General features: G+C 49.0%; 1 protein-coding gene across 1 annotated transcript; it reads right to left on the bottom strand.

Moving 5' to 3' along the window:
* Nucleotides 1–12,400: 12,400 nt before the first annotated feature.
* Nucleotides 12,401–15,087, bottom strand: LOC146195174 (uncharacterized). The gene is made up of 2 exons (XM_084596738.1): nucleotides 13,715–15,087; nucleotides 12,401–12,462 (listed from the first exon to the last, which is right to left on the bottom strand). Exons 1-2 carry the CDS (start codon nucleotides 14,889–14,891, stop codon nucleotides 12,401–12,403), a joined length of 1,239 nt encoding a protein of 412 aa, XP_084452864.1. The 5' UTR covers nucleotides 14,892–15,087.
* Nucleotides 15,088–16,445: the final 1,358 nt, after the last annotated feature.

Below are 16,445 nucleotides of genomic sequence, written 5' to 3'. Positions count from 1 at the left end.
CACACCTGCGCCGTCTGCAGCAGCAAGGCGTTTTTATTGCTGGTGCTAAGAAACGCTGTTGAGTGCAACCCAGTAGCGGTCTCGCATTCGGCGTTCTGTGCCGATGAATCACAAAGCTATGTGATGTGTCGTGGGCCACACTTCGCGCAACGTAGTGTCCAATTCTTACACCCTTTCATCATGTGCCCCTTTTTCGAGCATCGGTAGCACCTCCCTTCGTTTCGCAGTTTTCTTTACTTCTCATCGATTGATATCGGAGCATTGCAATCTGCCACCTCATGCCTCTCTGAAGCGCAGAAAGGGCATCCTTCCTTGCTCAATTTGGCACCCACCTGGAGGCTGGCCGCTGATCCCTTGCCATAGGCGCTGTTGGGATGCCGTTCACTGGCGCGGCCAGGTCGCGTTTGCTTAGGAGCGTTCGTGCTTCCTCCGTGTACATTTTCTCGGCTGTCCACTTCCAGGCGAACTGATTGCAGAATGGCTTGGAGACTCGAGCTGTCCAGCACGTCCTTGTCTGCACTGTGGGCCTTATGGTACTCCACAGCCCATTCGGCTGGAAATACCTGAAGCAAAGCCGCGCACAGCATCGCACCATAGCTGTCGGAGTTTACACCTAAAGTTTTAAGTCCTGCGCTGTTTCGCTGAACATAATCGTGGAGGCGTCGCAGCGCGTTCACGTCACTGAGAGCTCTAACCTGGGGAAGGTTTAGCAGCTGCGTAAAGTTTTCTTGCACGAGCACGTCCTGACGCCAGAAACGCTCTTGAAGTGTCTTTACAGCGTAGTCGGTAATTCTTTTCCGTCGCTTGGACGCCGGTCAAAGCTGCCTCCGCTTTTCCTGTTCACGCTGTCCGCAGGTACAAGAACTTTTCTATGTTGATCAAGCCGTTATTCTCGTGGATTGTTGCCGGAATTGTTGCCAGAACGGTTGCCAGTCGAACTTGTTGCCGCTGAATTTCTGAAGCTTCAGCTTAGGCAACCTCAGTTGTCCCGAACGGGCAGCAGATGATCCGGACGCGGTTTATTCTGCAAGCAGTGTGGTTGTTGCACCGTTAAAATTTGTTTCACTGAAATGTCGAAGCTTTGTCCGCATTCGTGTCATAAGAGCTTGGCACTGACGAACGCCTTTGTATTCTTCCGCGAAGCCTTCGTCATGCACATGCGGCTCAATCAAGTCATCAAACTGTTTCAAATCTCTCGAAACAATGTCCAACTCATCTGATATTTCCGCGAGAAGGTCTCGTTGCTGGGGACCGGTCATCCGCCGTCGTTAGTCGCTCAAGCTCCTCGTTCAGTCGGTTCAGTTCGGAGCGCGTAACTTTTCTCTTTGTTTGGAGGCGCTCCATCGCTGTCGTCCGTTGCAGTTGGAACGCTGGTTCCAAGTTGCCGTTGTTCTTCGCTTACTCTCGGGTTTCGGTACCAAAATATGTTCGTTATTCAATGACGTTAGGGAGAACTTTTAAAACAACAACAACATGACTTTTAATTGACCAAACTGCACTCACTATGACACTGGTCGGAGAGCGTCTCAAAGAACAACCGCACTGCTCCGGAAACGCTGAGTGTCCATCTTCCACTTAAATGGAGCGCTCTTCCCGCGCGCCACTCACCGACTACACAACACACGCGCACACAGCCGTACTCCCCGGGGAAGAACGGGCGATTCCAGTCCGTATACGTCCCTCCCCCGGAGTCAGTTGGATGGCCCAGATGTCGTGCCGTGAAGACCGCAGTAGCGGATGTGCCACCCGGAATATTCAACATACATTATCGGACGCTCTATTACCTTACGCCTACATATTGTGACTGGTGTACCGACAAATGAGCTTTGGTCTCGAGTGGCCGTTCACTATTTCGCGAGCAAGGGTTGTCAGGCGCCAGATTACGCAGAGCCACTCAACTTTACTGGCGCGCTTTGTTAAGATGACCCGCCTCACAGTGGTAGAGAGTGGCTAACGGTCTGGTGCACGCCACACTTCACACTTCTCTGGTTGCTGATATAGACTGGCTGAACAGGCCCACGGTTAAGACCAGGCGGCTGCGTTACTTGAGTCCTGGCGTTCACGTAGTAGCCTAATGCTCATTCCGAAATGAAGACATGATTATGGAGGTCTGCCATCAAACTGGGGAACCTCACAGACTTGCTACTGCTGCGGTGCCAGGCACACACATAGTCCCGGGCGACTTCAGACAGCGATGTGAAAGAAGGCGCATTGGAAAGCAGCTCGAGGGCTTGTAATCTTCCGTGAGTACCGACAGATCAGGTCAAGTAAAGCAGCCTTATGGCTGCTTAGTTTCATTAACGAAACAGCGAGCCAAAGTGTCCTCGCATCTCGTTAGTATTGGCGGGCTCATTGCAGGATCGTCGTCTGAATTGTGGTGGCCTCGGTGAGAAATTCCGCGATCGTACGCGGTGGAATGCGCACAAGACCCGCGAAGAACTCTTGCGTCACCCCACGCATGAGGTAGCGAACCGTCGTCTCCTCCGCCAAGGAGGGGCCGGCAAGTTTGAAGAGTCGCGCCATGTCCTCTACATACATGTAGACGTTTTCGTTCGTCCTCTGGTTAAGGGAGTGCAGTGCAGCGCACCTTCAGCTTTCTTCCGGTGGTCTGCGTTGGGGAATGTAGCTAGGAGATTGCGGAGAAATGTTTCTCAGGTGAACTGGGGGTTACCTAGCAGACTCCTCGAGCGTGAAGTAGACGTTATGGAGCTTACACTCTTCTCTCTACTCGCTGTAGGGAGGACCCGCTTGAAGGTGTCCAGCCAATCTTCCTCACCTTCGCGCACGTCGCCACGAAAAGATGGTGGAATCTTGACGTGTGGTAGAGGATGGGCTCTGGGGACCTGCTTCCTGTGGCCATTTCATTGGACTAACGGTAGAGGCTGCGCCGTCCTTGTAGGTGTGGCCGGAGGCCCGAATTTAGGCGACTCATCACGGAGGCGGCGGCATGGGCGCTGATGGACAGGTGTGAACCCTGTGTTTTGTCTCGTCGACGCAGGTTGGGAAGCGATCCCAACACTTCCACCAGTTGTGTAACAGTTGTTACACATCAGTGCCAAATGCAGAAACGCAGAAATACAAAGAGCGGCTGCAGCGGCTGAGTAAGCGTAGCAAGAACGGGCTTATGCTTCCACGTCCTCTATCTCCACCGCATGTTGTCCTCCTATACCTAATTCTAGGGTGAATATAAGCATAATGACGTAATCTACCACATTTTGTGGAAGACAGCCGGACATAAAGCTCCACTTTATTCACGCTGTAAGAACGTGCCCGTGAGGAGAAAGGCCATGGAGCCGCGCCATGGAGCCATGCAATGAAGAGTGGTTAATTTGGTTTTCTTGTTAGCGCTGCTGAAGGCAAAGACGGTGCATAGTCAAAATTACAGATGAAACCTGCTCCCAAATGGACGGGAACAAAGGCACGTCTCTTTCCAGTACTGTTGCAGAGGCAAAGGAAGCTGCCCGCGAGTAAAGCGGTGAGGAAGAATCGTCTTAGACGCATAAGTTGCTAAACGCAGCAACACTCATGCAGTATTCTGCTTATGATAGATGGTATTTTGTAGGATCTAGACAGATGTAATAAAGTATTTCTGGCATAGGCACTACTCCATTCCATACATTCCTCTGCGAGACCTAAGGCCGAAATACTTGTTTTGCTTTCCCCCCGGCGCGGCACGGTATGTCACGCGTACATGTCATTATGATCTGCCTGTTTGAACAGCCTACCGCCTAGCGTTTTCCTCTCGGCATCAAGATAGATTATAAACAAAGACTGCGTGTTATTGTTACATTGGTTCCTCTTTCTTTAAATTTTACCTTTTGTTCTCGTATAAATTTAACGCAGTCATGGTTTTTGTAATGTGTTAATTTTAACATTGTTTTGAGATTTTCTATGCATGTAAGTAACTTTTCCAGGTATGACAAAACGTCTGCACTTCGTTCATTTGAACATATTTTGCTATAACGTTGCTCGCTGTCGGTCAGGCACTGCCACTCAAGCCCTTTGAGGTTTCGGCAGGTGTGATTATTCCTTAGGGGCCATAGGGTCCAGAGTTCAAATCATGGCTTAACCAATTTGTGAAATTTCTTTCTGCAAAACTAACAGACCTTATAAATTATTGCTTCCATCTGTCGGATGCTCAGTGAATCGCTGAGTCGACGCAGTGTTGGAAGGGTTGAATCTCAGCTGTGCGTATGCCATCGAGCTAGCTGCGCCAGTTTTAGCTATTGTTTGCGCAGTACTTGCCAGCATTTAGAGAACAAAAAATGGTTAAAAACTAAAATGTGGGCATGTCCATGGTGCCCACGTTCACATTTTAATTCCTAGAGCGGTATTTCGGTGTGTAATAAGAACTGTGCCCAGATGAATTTGAAAGCACTCACAAAAAGGTGGGGACATTGTTGTTACTATCAACGCTTAGCGGCTGACGTATGTCTTAGTCTGGGAACGATTGCTTTAGAGAGCCGCCAATCAGTATAATATTGATGAAAACTCCAAACGCGGGAAGTCTTCTGACGAAGTGTCACCGTCAAATGACACGTTAGCGCTCGCGCGGCAATCCTACGTGGATATGTAGCTCATTGCGCGGTAACCTCGTGGTTCCATGCCATCATCATCATTATCATCAGCCTGGCTACACCCACTGCAGGGCGAAAGCCTCTCCCATATTTCTCTAATTAACCCGGTTCTGACATTCTAGTGGAAATCAAGAAGAAATGTGCATGGGCAGGACATGTAGTGCGAAGAAAGGATATCCGATGGTCGCTTAGGGTAACAAACTGGATTCCAAGGGAAGAAAAGCTTAGCAGGGGGCAGCAGAAAGGCGGGCGGATGCGGTTAAGAAGTTCGCAGGGGTCAAGTGGATGCAGCAAGCACAGAACCGGGTTAATTGGTTCCATGTAGAGAGGACTGATACTTTATAATGCCCTGCGGTCTGCGCATTCATATTGATGAGGCCATTCTTACATCCAAAAGCAAGACCAAGCTCCTCCGTGGGTATGTATCCGAGAATTAATATGGAAGTGCTACTCTTCTTTGTGCTAGATATGGTACGTGGCTCCCAGAGAGTACGGCGCAACGGACCAGACAAAAGAAAGGACGCACAAAAACTCCAGGACCAACATGTACGCAATTCTCTCCAATGCAGGATGTTTGCTTTTTCTTCCTGTATTTTTTTCACAAAACTCAATGATTTCCTGCTTTTTTCTATTGTAAACGTTCTAGATGGATTCAGGGGTGAGGCGGGCATCATTCACTAAATACTTCGCAGAGTCCCTCCCCGTTTCTAGTACTAGAGGTAAAGCGTTTGTTTTCGTTGGAGTGGCTGTGGTGCGGAGGACTGAATAAGGTTTTGGTGACTTTCATTGCTACGGAAGTGTTTCGATCGGAAAAGCTGTTGGCATCTAATTTTCATGCCATACTTTATGACCACTGGCAACGCTCTTTACAGAATTTCTTTCTGGAATGTTCGGCAGACCCTCGTCCTATTTGTTAACGGCCGTTATTTTTAATCACAGCCAACCATATTTCCATTATCACTAGGAATACATTTAGGTTACAGTTGAAAGAAAAAAATCATCATTATTGTTGGCCTTTAATTGCATAAAATTCGTTTTTCACATTTTTAACCAGAAGAAACATTGCTTTGCCATCGAAAATCAGTGGCATAATAAAGTTTATTAACCATGACGGACATACAGAATAGTCATGAATGCATTTGTGAGCTACAATTGCCTATTTCTGGCAAGAATATACGGAGTACAGAGAAGCAAACCTGACATCGAGCTAGCGATAGCATGGTGTATTCCGGCAAATAATTCCCAGTTTTAATATCCGCTGTGACGACTGCTTTTATGACAAGTTGAAACAAACAAAAAAAAAACGTGCCTATAACGTCTCATTCTTCAATAATTATGAAAGAAAACAAATCTGGCGTGGTCCAAATTAGTCCAGAGGTCCTCTACGATATCTCTTATAATCAGGAGGAAAATATCTCGCAATGATTAAAAACGAAAATAAAGCTGCATCCTCATCAATGCAACAATGACAATATATGAATTTGCGTTACCCGAGTGAAGCTCGCTGGTAGATGCTGTTCTGTCTACCTACATCGGTATCACATGCTTTTCATAGCGTATGTTTAAGGCACATCCAAGAAACAAAAGCCTGGGTATAGTCAAAGATGCACTATTGATCATAACCGAGTTCATAACCGTGTATGGCTATAACGAACTGTGTCTGAGTAGCCGTGGCAGTGAGAATGAATATGTCTAAGTAAACTTGTGGCGAACAATAAATAGACTATGGATAGTCACCGTTAGTTTTCGCGAGAGTTAGGTGTGGTTATCCATAGCCACAGATGAATAAAGTGTCTGGTGTCATACAAGCTCAATGCAGATTGCACCACTGCAGGCCCAGACATGTCTTAACATGTCATGTTTTGCCACAGTAACAGCGGTGGCGCCGCTGCATGCCCAGGAGAAAAATGCTTTCGCATTGCCGCACGTAATAAGGCTATGTTTAAAACTATGCCCTCCGCATTTCAGGTAGGCACGCAAAGCTTAGGCCACGAGTGGTCTTTGGTACCTACAGCATGTTAGAGGAGCACGTAGCGAAAACGCTGTGATGCGTGCAACTTACTACACGTATTTGGAATGTCCATTACGCTCACATTGTTAGCACCTTAGACCGGATATTTAGCAGCAGTTGACCATGCTAATATTTTAGTGCAGAGTTTTCGTTCACAGCCTACAGCAACGACGACTACGCCGAATTTTCTTCGATACGGGACCCTTAATGACATCGCATTAAAATATTGTGAATTCGCCCTATGAAGCAATATACTTACAAGATAGCAGTGCTCGGCCGATTTAACAGAGGGTGGCGCAGAATGTGTCATATATTGGATCGAGGCACGTCACCATGAAGATTTAATAAAGGAGCTTGCAAATACAAAGGCAGGTACACCAAAACAAAAACAACGCGGTTATTTGGTTGCAGTAATCGAGGAGTCGATGCAGTATACGCACAGCAAAGCAGAGCTCAAAAATGCAGCTAACCAATTAGGGCTTGCTTGTAGGACACTTGGCGAGTGTACGCATTAGTTTCTCCCAGATCCAGCATCATCGTTTTCGCTTCTACAATAAGGCCGTCCTTAGCATCAGACCTCCGCATTATATATATATATATATATATATATATATATATATATATATATATATATATATAGAAGACAATTGAAAGGGTAATGAGGGGCTTGTTATGAAAGAATTTAGAGGAGCAAACCGTCTACCAGTGCAAGGCAAACGTTAGTTCTTTTTATCCTTATTGTAGCGATTTACAGGAATTAGTCAAGAGGTGATTATCAGGATAAAGAGCATTCAATGCAAAGCGGGAGGAAAAACAACGCCCCGCCGGTGGGAGTCGAACCTAAGACCTTCAAGTGTCGCGTCCAGTGCTCTTCCAACTGAGCTACATCTGCTTTTACGGCAATGGTGGAAGTCGAACCCACGACCTCCGAATGTCGCGTCCAGGGCTCTTCGAACTGAGCTACATCGACGGCTGTCCAACCATCTGCATGCTTGGGTATTTATGTTTACTAACAGAAGCCTGTGCGCGTGCTCCAGCGCCATCCTCATCCCTAGCGGCGGATGTAAAACATCCTGTTATACCGCAAGCGTCACGTAGCGCGTGATCATTAGGGAGGGGGGCAGCTGGGCTACAACCCTCTTAAGCTACCTCTATGACCTCCAGACTCCCAGAACCGAGACCCTCGCAAGATATTAAGAAGACAATTGGAAGGGAAATGAGGGGCTTGTTATGAAAGAATTTAAAGGAGCGAATAGTCTACTAGTGCAGGGCAAACGCTAGGTTTTTTTTAGTGCTTATTGTTGGGATCGGCAGGAATTAGTCACATGGTGATTGTATGGATAAAGAATATTAAATGCAAAGCGGAAGGAAAAACAACGCCGCGAGCATCGGCAATCCTCGCAGCGATGCAGAAGCAGCCGCAACTGGTATCCCTGAGGGACGTTTGAAAACGACCGCTAGGCGGTTTTGAGTGGCTCCCCAATAGGCGTTGCATAGGGCATATGATGTCATCTCCGATTGATCGACCGCATACCAGCGGCGCCAAGCGCGCCTAGAAATAGTCCATGTTGTGCGTAAAGCCTTATTACGCGTCCTAGTGATGTTACTTTCTGATATTTTGTTGAACTCTGCGTTTACTTTGTAAGCGTCGAGGCGATGCCTTGTAAGAGAGGAGTAATGCCGCGAACATGAAATCGTTTTTACTATTTTTCGACAGCCGCCAGCACGAAACCTTATATTTGTGGTTCCGCGCGTAGATCGTTTCTGTATTCTTTGTGTTCATGCTTGTTGTCGCGATACACTTTATCATCATCTTTGTCACCCAAGATGTCTACTTAGGCCAGGTAGTAACCGCAGATCCGGACCATGAAAAGGAAATAACAAGAAGAATAAGATGGTGGAGTGCATTTGGCAAGCATTCGCAGATTACGACTAGCAGCTTACCGGTATCGCTCAAGAGGAAAGTATATAACAGTTGCATCTTACCTGTACTCACCTATGAGGCTGAAACGTGGAGGCTAACCAAGATAGTTCTACTTAAGTTGAGGACAACCCAGAGGGCTATGGAACGAAAAATGGTAGGAGTAACATTAAGAGATAGGAAGCGTGCAGAGTGGGTCAGAGAAATAACTCAAGTTACCGACATTCTAGTGGAAATTAAGAAGAAGAAATGGGCATGGGCAAGACATGTAGTGCCAAGAGAGGGTAACCGATGGTCGCTTAGGGTAATAAACTGGATTCCAAGAGAAGGAAAGCGTAGCAGGGGGCGGCAGAAAGTTAGGTGGGCGGATGAGGTTAAGAAGTTTGCGGGGGTCAAATGGATGCAGCTAGCACAGAACCGGGTTAAGTGAAGAAATATGGGAGAGGCTTTCGCCTTGCAGTGGTATAGTCAGGCTGATGATGATGATTCGTTGATATGCATCTCTGATTCCAGCCCCTCATGTGTATTTCTATAGTCTTTCAAGTTATGCTAGATACAGTTTGCGGCTTTTTCTAGATGCCTCTTAGCCGCTTTTAAATTGGGCGTTGACGTGCGCGACTGGCATTCTTTGTTCGATGATCACCGAGAAAGAGTGTTGCTATTGCCGCCACGATTGCTTAACTCTTTTGCACAACAACAGCGCCTTCGTGTTTTGCTACCGGGCTTGCCACCAATAGGTGACAATATGGTACCAACCTATTCTGAGTATAATATGGCATCAGGAATTAATGTGTAGAAGAGAAGCCGTACTTTCCTTAAAATACCTTTGCGGTGCTAGAACCAGTGAAGATGAAATCAATGCTAGAAGCAATCAATGCTAAAATCAATCAGGGAAGTACGAAACACCAGAGCGATAATTTCCCTTCTCTAACTCGGGATCCCCTAACGATCCAATATAAACGAGCTGTCATGTGGTACCCTTAAGGACGGAGCCAAGATTTATACAAATTCTTCTTCATTATTTTATGTCAGTGCTAATACATCAATAGCATGCAGCTATAGATAGTCCCGGCAAACCTAGTCTAAGCACCATTTAGTGGGGCATGTCTTAAGAATGTGCCCACCGAATGGCAGGCAGTGGAACAATTCCTGCTGCCGTTGGTTCTGGTAGCCCAGGTAGGTCGCCGACCAGCGAAGTTATCCGTCGGTTCAGAGCCGGATGACTTGGGTTTGGCGGCCGGGCCAGACGTACCTTGCACCTGCTGCACGCTGTATAAATGACCGTGTCGGCTTAGTCGGCATCGGATTTATACTGATAGGCAAAACCTATCGGTTGGCTAACGTCATTGCGAAACGATGACATAGTCCGGCGTCCTGGTGGTCCGTGTTTGAGCTGAGGTGATCTTTGGTCATCCACTCTTAAAAGCTAATCGAAGCCAAGCCAATCAAGATTGAAAAAAATTGTGGTTTAGCAGTGGTTAAGCCTGGTTGAATTGCGAAAGCAACGGCGGAAGCTTCTTTTGCCTGCTACATTATTCCCCCACTACCCCTATCATTGGAAGGTGCTACATTATTGGAGACACTTAAGGTCGTCTTTTGAGGTTATGACGCGAGAGCGTAGGCTACCGGCCCACATATAAAGTCACGCTTCAACCAAGCCGTGTGGATGTGCCTGCGTGTTTTAGGGGCAACGAGAATGCAAACATTTCTAGCAGGCCGATTCTGATATCACCCTTCCATATTAAGGAAGCGACCCGAACTGGTAGCTCCTGCCCGTTGCATAGGGGTAACGTGAATTCAAATCTCGTGGCAGGCTGATTTATTTATGAGGAGACCGTAGCTACGCCTCTTCACAGCGTAGCTGCCTCTTCAAGGCGTAGCTTCGCCCCCCGGGGTCTCGTTTCCGCTATCGGAGTATTGCTTTCGAAATAAATTACTTTTTTTCGTGAATTATTCTCTAGGCGAATAATTGAGGCGTATAAGTTATAAGAAGTAAGCATAACGATAAGTAAATTTTGATTCAAATTTAACGTAGCATAAGCGATCCAGGAGTATTATTTCTTGATTCCAATGCGACATCAATGCAAACCGTGTAAAACAGTGTAATGTAGAAGCAATGCAAAAACTGTTTTTTGAACTGTGAATTTATTTTGGCCTTATTTACCTAATAACGTTAGCTGCTTTAAAGTCGAAGCACTAAGGTTTCTAGTACCGGATTTCGCAGGTCTCTTTGTTTGTCTGTGAAGTGAATCGAGAAGTGGTTGGCGAAGAACGAACAAGCTTTATCAAAGGTTAGTAGTATTTATAGCCGTTGGCTAGCCACGTCACCGCAGCTACTGTCGTTAACAGTGGCTTAGCCGGTATCTCGATAGATAAGCACGTGTTCATGCGTCACAACAATTCTCCCCTCTTAAGGAGGGAAGCGGTCGGGGCGTCGGGTGTTCCTTTTTGACCTACGCAGTGTCACTCCAGCGCCGCCAGTCACCGGTACCTCGTTTGTACTGTCCTCAGCTTGTGAGCCTGACGGCGTTTGCATGTCAGCGCCCGCTTGACACTGGCTCTCGCTGCTGCCGTGCACTTGAGACTGCGGCTCTCCCGATACGCTTGGGCTGTCTTCAGCCATTGATGCCTCCGTGGGGGCCTCGGGTTTAACCTCCGCTCCTTCCACACTGGTTCTCCTGGTCTTTAGCTGGTCCAGGTGGCGGCGATGTTGCTCCCCATCTGCGGTCTTTACGGTTGTCATGCGCGAGCCCTCGGTGGATTCTATCACACCTGGTTTCCACTTGTCACCTGCTCCGTAGTTCTTGAACCAGATTTCCTTGCGCAGCGGTTTGCCGTTGTTGCGAGCACCTGCAGAGGGAAAAGGTCGTGACACGATATTGTGCAGTAAACAGCGCGGCTCATAACCGAGAAGCATGAAGGCCGGGGTTTTCCCGTTTAGATGGGGGGTACGCCGATAATGAGACAGAATGTGGTCCAGGCGTGCTTGCAGACTACCGTGCGTGTTCTTGCGTAGTCCTTACTTCACAGTACGTACCGCCCTTTCCGCCAGGCCGTTAGACTGCGGCTTGTACGGAGCTGTCCGCAAATGAATGATGCCATTGCGCATCATATATGCCCTGAACTCCTCGCTACTAAACTGCGGCCCGTTATCAGTCACGAGAGTCCTTGGCAAGCCGAATCGGCTGAACATTGTCTGCAGTGCTTCAATTGTTTTCATTGAAGTGGCAGTCTTCATAGCAGCAACCTCGATCCATTTCGTATGAGAATCGACCACAACCATCAACATGTGACCTTCCAAGGGCCCCGCAAAATCGACATGGATTCTAGACCAGGGCTCTTCCGTTTTCGGCCAAGGAACGGGTTGTTGGGCCGCGGGCATGGTGCCGCATTCTATGCATGTTGGACACGCGTTGACAAGCTTCTCAATGTCCCGATCGAGTCCTGGATACCAGAATACAGACCGAGCCAAGTTCTTCATGGCCGTTATACCTTGATGCGCGTCATGCAGCATACGCAGCATTGGTAGCCTCGCAGCCGTCGGAATTACCGCACGATGACCCCACTATACAATTCCATGGCTGCAAGTCAGTTCGTCCTTCCTGTGCATATATGCGCGTAATGGCTCCTGACTGGGCTGCCAGTATCGTGGCCAGCCATTGTGAATGTATTGGCGGACTTGCGCGAGGTCGCTATCACTGCCCGTCATCTTAGCCAAATCACTCGCTGAGAGCGGACCAGAATTTAGGTGATCTGTTAGAAGAACGTACTCACGCGCATCATCTTCTGCAATCTTAGCGTTTTGCTTCTCCCGCACAGGCAAACGGCTAAGGGTGTCGGCAGGAATCAGTGCCTTCCCTGGTTTGTACTGGATTTTGTAGTTGTAGGCGCTCAGCAGGAGAGACCAACGCTGAATCCGTGCAGCGGCCATGGCTGGAACGGGCTTGTCGGGGCTGAAAAGGCTCACGAGAGGTCTGTGATCAGTGACGAGCGTGAACAGATTCCCGAGCAGATATTCCCGGAACTTTGTAACACCAAATACTACCGCCAATGCCTCTCTTTCAATCTGCGCGTAATTGCGCTCAGCAGCTGAAAGAGTTCGCGATCGGAACCCGATTGGTAGATCTTGCCCATTTACTCTGTGGTATAGTACGGCGCCAACGCCACACGATGATGCGTCGGTTTCCAAGAAAAGGGGCTTACTTGGATCGTAGTGTGCCAAGAACTTTGCTTCCTCTAGCAGCCGCTTCGTTGTCCGGAAAGCGTTATCTTGTCTCGCCCCCCACTTCCAGCGTGCGTTCTTTCTTAGTAGTTCATGCAGCGGCTCCAGAACCATAGCCAAATTTCCCAGAAATGCGTGGTAATAGGTTACAAACCCCAAGAATGCCCGCAGTTCCGCAACGCACGTTGGCTTCGGCATCTTTGCTATGGCGGCAGTGTTATCTGCCTTAGGTAACAACCCGTCCGCGCTTATACGATGCCCCAGAAATTCAACTTGTGCTTGCCGAAACTTGCATTTCTGGGGATGCAACTTCACACCATGCTGCCGGAAACGCCTGAAAACTTCACGCAGTGTGTCAGAGTTCCCGAGTTTTTCCGCGACTACTACGTCGTCCAGATAAACTTGAACGCCCGGAATGCCTTGTAGTATGCCTTCCATGCGTCTCTGAAAAATTGCAGGAGCAGAGGCTACACCAAACGGAAGTCGATTGAAGCAAAACAGGCCTTTCGGGGTGTTTACGACCAAAAGCTTCCTGGTTTCCTCATCAAGCGGCAACTGATTGTAAGCATCTTTCAAGTCGATAGTGCTGAAGACTTCCCCGCCGTTTAGGTTGGCGAAAATATCCCGTATTTTCGGCAATGGGTACTGCTCCGTAACGCATGCAGAGTTTGCGGTCACCTTAAAATCACCACACAACCGAATGGAACCATTCTTCTTGATCACGGGAACCAGAGGCGTGGCCCAATCCGCACTGTCGATAGGCGAGAGAATGCCATCTTTAACAAGCCGGTCTATTTCATTAGACACTTGCTCCCGCATTACATATGGCACAGAACGAGCTTTGCAGAAACGCGGTTTCGCATTTTCATGCAACCGCAGATGAACTGCGGGACCGTTAATGCGCCCTAGACCTGGCGTAAACAAATCACTGAACTCTTCTAACAGTGCGCTAACGGAAGGTTGGTGCGACAAATCTTGCTCACCAGAGGTTGCATCGCTGGCAATGCTGAGGACGGGTCTTCCGCTATGCTCAAATGCGCTGATGATGTCACGTCCGCACAAGTCCGGGCCAGCGCACTGCAGCACGGTCAGCGTCGCTTCCAAGGTTTTTCCCGCGTACGAGACAGGAATCTTGAGCTGGCCCTTCACGGGGAGCTTGCCCAGGAAGCAGGACAACTGCAAAGACGTCTTGAGTAGCGCAGGCCAGGCATGCCGATGCTTGCAGTAGGTTTTCCACGTAATGATGGAGACCGGCGAGCCTGTGTCTACTTGCATCTTGATCGGAATCCCGCTCCAACGGAATGTGCGAATAATGGGCGTGGTCAAGTTAACAGACGCAGTGTACAAACTAAGTAGACAAAGCTCGTTGCCATCACTTGACGAGGAATGCTCTTCACAAAGTGTCACTCCTGGTTGTTTCAACGCGCACATTTTAGCTAGGTGCCCTTTCCGTCGGCAGCGAAAACACTCCGCCCGGCGAAACTTGCACTTCCCTGCCTTGTGCTCAGTGCTACCGCAACACGGGCAAGCGTCACCTGGGCTTGGTTTAGATGCCGTGTGCGTACGAGTTTTGTGGCAATACGGTTGGCCCTGCTGCTTGCTCCTCACGGCATTAATATTGCCATGATCCTTTGTCTTATCCATGTGGTCCACGTTAAGGGCTGCCATCTCTGCCGCTAACGCTATATCCTCGGCTTCTTTCAGCGTTAGCGAAGCTTTTGACAAGAGTTTCCGCTGAACGCCGGTGTCACGCAGACCGCAAACAAGTCTGTCTCGTAACATCCTGTCCCTTGCATCGCCAAAGTTGCACCTACAGGCTTGCTTCCGAATTTCGGCAATAAAGTCCTTCATTGTTTCGTCCGGACGCTGGCGTCTTGTGAAGAACTTGTACGACTCCGCAATTTCATTGCCTTGCGGCGCGAAATGCTCAGTCAGCAGCAGAACCAGCTGCTCGTAGGCTAGCTCTTGAATCTTGACCGGCGCGCAACGTCCCGTTATTATGCCGACTGTTGCTGTACTTAAAGCTGCCGTTAGAAGAGCCCGTCGTTTCTTCGAGTCATCGATTCCGTAAGCTTCAAAATAAGATTCCAGACGCACCTGATAGGCTTCCCAACTGTCTTCCGTTTCGTCGAAACCCGGCGGTCCGGCGTGGGCCGCCATGGAGCAGACAGTGCCCGGCTGTGGGCAGCCTCGTCGCCACTGAAGTGAATCGAGAAGTGGTTGGCGAAGAACGAACAAGCTTTATTAAAGGTTAGTAGTATTTATAGCCGTTGGCTAGCCACGTCACCGCAGCTACTGTCGTTAACAGTGGCTTAGCCGGTATCTCGATAGATAAGCACGTGTTCATGCGTCACAACAGTCTGAGGCTGAGTTGCAAAGGCTTGCAATTTGTGCAGCTCTTTTCATATGGGGATATTACCCACCGCTGCCTTTCTTAGATTATGCACGCACGCTTGTACCGATTCGATAAATTGAGACTTTATATACATATTGTTACAGACTAGATAGATGAAGAAGATGAGGTACTTGTTGTAGGAGGATGAAGTAGTGTGTGGTAGTTTAGGTGCCGCCTGGCTCAGGTGCACTGTTGTTTTGTCGCAGTAGTGTTGCCTTACGTGGTGACATCAAGAGCGCTAAATTTTTGTGGAGGCTTCGGTTGCGATTTCTCGGTATCGCCCTGCTATTGACGCGCTCCTGGAGCCTCGTCGTAGCCGCCGCCTTGCTGGACGATTCGCCACTGCTCATTACCATGCGCCCGTCTAATGAATCTACCTCTATGCTTCTCACCACTTCGGTAAGGCAGATTGCGGCCTTTATCCACCACACCGGAATCCCGTTCTTTCGCTCAGGCAGCTGGAAAGGATGTTGACGACTGGCTCCGCCACTACCAAAGGTTGAGCTGTTACAACCGTTGGGACTTCGCAACTCAGATCGACAACGTCGTATTTTTTCTTACCGACACTGACCTTTTTTGGTTTGAAAACCACGAGGACACACTGGCGACATGGGAGTGCTTTGTCGCTGCATTTGAACAGTTTTGCAGCAACTCGTCAGTGTTCAGGAAACAGGTCGCGCAGACACTTACCCATCATGCCTAAATACCTGTCGAGACCTGCACTATCTATGATGATGATGATGGGAATTTTGGGTATTCTTGGAGAGGCGATACTGGACGCGGGTTATGGCGACCTAAGTCGTTGCGGCACTCTAGGCGTTCAGGGAAAGAGGAGATTGGATATGGGGAGAAGGGTGGGAATGTGTGCTCATCATGGTGCCGCTCTCGCAGTCATCTGCTTCGTCGCAAGCGCCTTGGTCCACAGGTGCAGTGAGGACAAGAGTTGAGTAACCAGGCCGGTGGGCAGGAAGGCCAGCAGGAGCCAGCGGGCTGCCAGGGGGTCCTGGGCGGGAAGAGCACTTGGTCCACCATGGTAGCAGAGAGACCAAGAGCCCGGTAGCCTGCCTTCATCCTTCGACGGTGGTGGGCGTGTGTTGAGCACACACACAGGAGGTTCCCCAGCGTTTCCGCGTCGACACAGGAGGGGCATGCAGCAGAGGGGACCCAGTCACAGATATTCCGCTCCGTGGGTGCCCAGGAGCCTCTGGCGCGGGGGCGTAGGATCAGAGCTGGTTCCCTGCAGGCAAGCTTGTCCGAGAGGCGACAAAAGGTCCTGTCTTCAGCGATGCGTTGATCAGGGTGCAGGGCGTTTACCACCT

The sequence above is a fragment of the Amblyomma maculatum genome, chromosome 3 (genome assembly GCF_055883805.1).
Source record: "Amblyomma maculatum isolate TAMU_Amacu chromosome 3, ASM5588380v1, whole genome shotgun sequence".
NCBI classification, from domain to species: domain Eukaryota; kingdom Metazoa; phylum Arthropoda; class Arachnida; order Ixodida; family Ixodidae; genus Amblyomma; species Amblyomma maculatum.
This window is presented reverse-complemented; position numbering and strand designations above follow the sequence as displayed.